We start from the raw sequence: 6,020 nt of genomic DNA on the forward strand, positions 1-6,020 counted from the left end.
TCGATAATCGTTAGTAGTATCTCTGGTGCGTATGTTCGGAAGCGAAGTAGTCTGCTACGCGTCCTTTCCACCCCCCTCGGAAACAGAAACGCGCAGGATCAGCGGCGCATACGGGGGCACTTTTGCCTCTGTTCAAGTTGGAAGCCCTCCAATAGGCTTCCCCGGCTCGCCCCCCACGCGACTCGTTGAAACCCGTTTTAAAAGTCCGTAAAGGAATGCATGCCGCCGGGCCTTTCACCTCTTTCGCGAGAAAATGTATTTTCATGCTTTTCGATCGCGTGTGCCAGTCATCCGGCTGCCTTACTCTCGCGCCGGATATACAATTTTTACGATGGAAAACGGTAGCTACATCGCGCATGGAGAGAGAAATCGGTTCTTAATGTACATATCCTTTTTTTTTTTTTCGAAACGCTACATTGGAAATCAGAACGTGACCCCGACACGGGTCATGGATATTTCATATTTATTATTTTATTCAAATGGACGATTCGTAGAATTATATGTATATAACATGTGTAACAGAGCGAGGTCTACTATAACGAGGTCGATATGTATAAGATTGCTGGGTTTCGAAAGAGCGTAACAGGTTTGATGTTCCAGCGGATTAGGTTGATACGTATATGTATACAATGGCTACAAAAAGTATCGGCACATGTACTTATTTTCCAATGGAGGAGTCTTTTATTAGTAAACTGCGAATTTTTATGCATTTATGCAAAATTTGAAGATGCAACAATGAACAGAATGTATATAGCGTACAACAATACATAATATATATACAGCAGAATACCCCTCACAAACTTCTAATAGGTAAACATAAATATTAGTTTTCATAAAAATTTGCAGTCCATTTGTCAGGCTGTACATTTTACATTTCATAGTATCAAATTTTTGTCATCGTATGAGAGCACTATTAAATGATGCGAAATTTAATATACTTGAATCCAATTAATCAGTATGTAAATGCACTAACACACATAATAGTGTGCCAATCATTTTTGCAGACACTGTATGTATCGTGTAATAGGAACAAGATTCTTGTATGTTTAGCTATTACGTGCGCGATTACATGCTTCATCTTCGTCCAAAGAGTCGTGAGTATATTATCTAACGCTTGTTTACAAGCTCGAGTATGAACAGTACGATTTCTATCAATATTTACACAATAAAGTTTCAAGGTAGGCTATTGGATCAATTTATTTTGTCTTAAAGAAACCTAAGAAGTTCTAAACTAAACAGTGCATACAGAAGTTGCAATAGCAACTACTCTGATAAATAATAAATTAACAATGCAACATCTCATGCATTCGAACCTAAGTTAATGATTCGAAAAATTCATGCAAATGTCCACCGAGTTTTCAGTCAAGAGAAATCGATATCGTGGTAAGAGGCATTTTTAAATTCTCGATAAAATCACGAATCATGAGAGAACGAATGATTAATAAAATAAGAAGAACGAATTTGTGATCAAAACGAAATCCTGATTGTGCAGAGAACTACGAAAAGTGACAGAAAACAGTATCCAAGGTGCATTTAAACATTACTTTGAATGCACAAAGGTTGACAAGAGTCGCCATTTTGAAATAATCGGTAAAGGATCCACCTTCTCTATCAATTTTTAAAATATATCATGCTCATCGATTTGAGGGAATTGTATATATCCCCGAGATGATGCGTGATGAATACATTGAAACTTAACTTGGTAGATTTATAATGACGGAAATCCAAAAAAAAAAGCATTCTTGAATATACCCGGAAGAAACATGACGCCTGGGGTACAACCTTGGGAGCATTGTGCTCGCATCGATCTCCCTGTTTTGCCCCGTGTCATGAGTTTCGAAATTCAAATGATCGGAGAGTACGGGGAGAGTATATCTGCTAAAAGAGTGACATCTAGAAAAACATCAATTATAAGATGTCTTCAAAAATTAACTCTAAAATGGGGGTATGGAAATGTTGTAATTATTTAACAAGATTACGATGTAATAAGTGTGATGTCAGAATACAAAGTATATCTTAACCCTACGTTTAATAGTACTCACTGAACAGAAACAATATCTCATGAAAGGAAATTTGAGAATCTAAGGATTATTTAAATTGTAAAACAAACATTTTTTATTCCCAGATAGTCGAGTGATTAATAATTCTCTACTTCGAATGTACTATTTTAAAGTAATCTCCGCCAAACTTTATATATCACCTTTCTGTTTTGTCACTATTTTAGCAAAGAAACAAGAATCTGAAAACGGTAAGTATGTAAATCTTTTCTACGATAAATGAAAATACTTACTTCGTATTTGATGCCGTTGAGCCGCAACCATGTCTCCACCTTAAGACAATACGGCGAGATGGAGGGTAGAAGCGGTATTCGAAAGAACTGATAGAGATAAACAATATCCTTCTCGTAGTTGGTCTTATGCACGCTGATAGCCTTGGTCGGTGCGTTGGATGGCGTAGCGGCCGCGGCGTCAGCGGCCTCTTCCTTCTTACCACTATCTTCCTTCTTCGCCGCATCTTTCTCCTCTTGCTTGTTGTCCGGCGGCGTTTCGTCCTTCAATGCCTCCTTCATCTCTTTCACGTCTTTAATCTCCTTGCTCTCAGGCCCGGTATTTTCTGTCTCCGTTGCCATCGTCATTATCTCTCAATTTTACTCTTACTTTTTCACAGGTCCGACCCGGTCTCGAAGTGAAAACGAAGAAAACGCTTCGTTACAGAGCGGAGCGGAGCTAAGCCAAGCGAACAAACGTCAGCGGGCAAGTTCTCGAGCGACACTGGAAGAGCCTATCCTCTCGAAGACAGCGCGCACCACACAAACGTACGCCGAGTACTCGTCTAGATCCCTCTGCTTGCCGGCCGGTTGATTCCTTCTCGTCGCTGCTCAGTTCTGTCCGTGGCTCCTGTCCCCCCAGCTGAAACCGGCGCTGCGCATGCGCAAGCGCCACACCCCACTGCCGTCGCCATATTTAATTGGTCCGCCACCCCTGCCCGGTCCGCGTGCCGCTCTTTCTCTTTCTTTGCCCTGATTCTACCTTTCTTTTTTCATCCAACTTCCCCTTTCAATCCCTCCTTCCCTCCCGCGAGAACCCCCATAAGCAGGCTTCGGCTTCCACTTCGTCGTGGTTAGTCTCGCCTGGCAACACTGCCGCCACCGCCACCTCAAGAGGGCCGAACAAACTCGCAACTATGTATTTAGGTACCCTGCACGAATTATCAAATACATACATTGTCATAACAATATTCTATTTCTATTCATCGAATTTTGTACCGAAATTTTTGTTTGATTTTACGAAATATATATCGTATGGATTAATTGTTATACTCATATAAATAGCACTCTCTCTCCTCTCATCAATGAGTTGTATTTTTATTTCAAATATTCCAAAATTTAGGATTTATATTATTTATGGCGCTTGTTTCAACGTTCCTCGCTCCCCCCGAGAGAGAGGCTACATGAGGGAGGGGCTCTATAATGTTCTAGTTTCGGTCCTGGACCAACCCAGCCAACCGCTCTTCTCATTCGCACAGAATCGGCAACGTTGCATCAGATCGGCGTAACAACGAACCCCTTTTCACGGATTACTTTTTTCCACTCTCTGGCCGATAGACTCCATTTGGAAAACTACCTGCCACAACTAGCGCCGCCCATGAACGCAAATTCTCCCTGGTCCTTGGTTCTTTGCTTTTGTCTTTGCGCTCACTCGTTTTATCTCTTTCTCTCTCTCTCTCTTTCTCACACTCTCACTCACACGTTTTTCTCAGCGTTCTCTCTCCTTTTCATCCTTCTTGCTCCTTCCGAATATCGTATCGAGATTGTTAAGTCTGTAAGCAGGATTATACCTTCCCTGTGGGTTACCGCTTCGCTTGGGGACCATCAATAGGCGTAAGGAGACGACCGAGTCCCCTTGTCTCGAGGCGCGAATTAATGATCGAAGGGTAAGAACTGAAGTTCGAAGCGATTCCGATTATCGATCAACCGGAAAAAAGATAAATAGATACTAAATGTGGAATAAAGGATACATTTAAAAGATTATATTTACAATAGCTACAAAAAGTATATATTTGTAATTTGTACATATCCTTATATTCCGTTAAAGCGTTTCTTTATTAGGTTCTACATTTCATTTCCATAGTATCAAATTTTTCTAATCATACGAAAGTTACCATTAAATGATACAAAATGTATTACAGTCGGATCTAGTTAATTACTATATAAAAACGAAATAATAAATGCAGTGGTGTACAAATACCTTTGGTAGCTACTGTAATTTTTATATTTTTAAATAAAATTTCGTGATAATTTCAAGATGTTCATAATTCATTTTCATTGTTATATATTATACGGTGTTTCAGCAAACGCGGTACAATCGAAAACCATATAGTTCTACGAAAAAAATGATAAAATAAATAAAATATGTAGAATAAAATTTTTCTGTCCCCCTGTTTTCTAGAAAATAGAGTTTGAATGTATTGAACTATGAATTGAGTACACGCGTACTTGAGCAGTTTTCGATTTAATTTTCTCAGAAGCAAAGCATCCTGTGAAATAATTTTATTCTACATTTTCAACTTATTATTTCCCCTTGCCCAATGTACCATGATTACTGTGATACTCTATATATATGCCACTCGTTATATATGAACGTCTTGTAACTATCCACAAAGTGTTGCTTAGAAAGATAAAAATCAAATATAAATTTTTGGAACATAAAAACAAACCATTTTTCAGTACTATGGAATTTTCTTTAAATAGTTTAATGTTTGAACACCAAAGGGAAGAAAACTACAGCATTAAAAGTGAATAAAAATTTATTTACTCCTGATGTTATAATATTCCCCACAATGTTCGTGACAAATTCATATCGTTGTTCGTAGTGTGCGCGTTATCTGTCCAAAAACGTTGTATACAACAGGAAAATCACTAACAAATGATTCGTTAACGAACGCTCGTTCTAGAAATACAGTTTAAATGCGCAGAATACGTACAGTTCATATAGTTACTTCAAAATGATCCGTAACAAGATATCGAGGTATATTCAGACAGAGACTCGTTGCATTGTGTAAAACGTTGAATGAATATAATATCTGAAGAGTTTCACGATAGTTTCTTAAAGTACAAACGTGTAGAAAAGGATAAATAATGTTAGTAAGACATATATTAGTCACTCGCATACTTTCGATAACGATAAGAAAAAAGTTCTGTACGTCCTTTAGTACTATTTTCCTTCTCGACTGAAGTTGGCGCTATCAATGGTGAAAGTTAATCCAATATTGATACTGATCGATAAATATCTACGAATACTGATCGATGATAGCCGATATATTTCCCGGTAAATTTATATTTATATGATTATTTATATTATTATTATTGTTAGAAAAGTTATGACTGAGATTGTTATTAAAATTTAACTAAGAATAATTATTAAAAAATATGGTTAAATAATTCTTTCTAAACCTCAAATTGAAAGTATACAATATGTATTGTAAATATATAAAATAAAGATTAATTTTTATTAAGACCAGTATCACGATTTTAAAAATTGCACAAGTGATTTCTAATAATAAGAGCTTTTAAAACATATAACAGACTAATAATGACTGTACATAGTTTTAGTGTAAAGGCAATAAATAGACAATTTTTAAAAATCAAACAATACCTGGGAAAATATTTGCCATCATAATAAATACTGGTTACTATAGCGACATTATTTAAGATAGTTTTATTGAACGCATATAAATTATATGATTCATAATAAACAGAATTATTTATGTCAAAACTGTACAAATAACTGCTACATAAATATAGCAATCGTTCATAAATATAAATAAAACAATTCTCTGTACCAAACTTTTTCTTTTTTTCAAAAAAGTACTCGAGAGTGTACAAGAGATTGCTTCGTGTTAAACTCGATCAGTATTTTCGACAAGCGGTAAAAAATTCGATAAAAATATCGAATAAATAAATAATTTCTCTTTTCGATAAAAGCAACAGATCAAACTATTTTTTTTAAATGCATTTACTG

General features: G+C 36.6%; 1 protein-coding gene across 2 annotated transcripts in view; it reads right to left on the minus strand.

Annotated features, from left to right (window-relative positions):
- Window positions 1-2,978, minus strand: part of LOC122565929 (failed axon connections) — a 51,523-nt gene extending 48,545 nt beyond the window's left edge. Inside the window, exon 1 of one of the 2 annotated variants that reach the window (XM_043722474.1) lies at window positions 2,291-2,978. In XM_043722474.1, the coding sequence (XP_043578409.1) occupies window positions 2,291-2,635 (345 nt within the window). In that variant the 5' untranslated portion in view covers window positions 2,636-2,978. The remainder of the gene's footprint in view (window positions 1-2,290) is intronic. The other variant, XM_043722475.1, reaches the window with a different exon arrangement.
- Window positions 2,979-6,020: the final 3,042 nt, after the last annotated feature.

This window comes from Bombus pyrosoma, linkage group LG3, assembly GCF_014825855.1.
Source record: "Bombus pyrosoma isolate SC7728 linkage group LG3, ASM1482585v1, whole genome shotgun sequence".
In the NCBI taxonomy this organism is placed as follows: domain Eukaryota; kingdom Metazoa; phylum Arthropoda; class Insecta; order Hymenoptera; family Apidae; genus Bombus; species Bombus pyrosoma.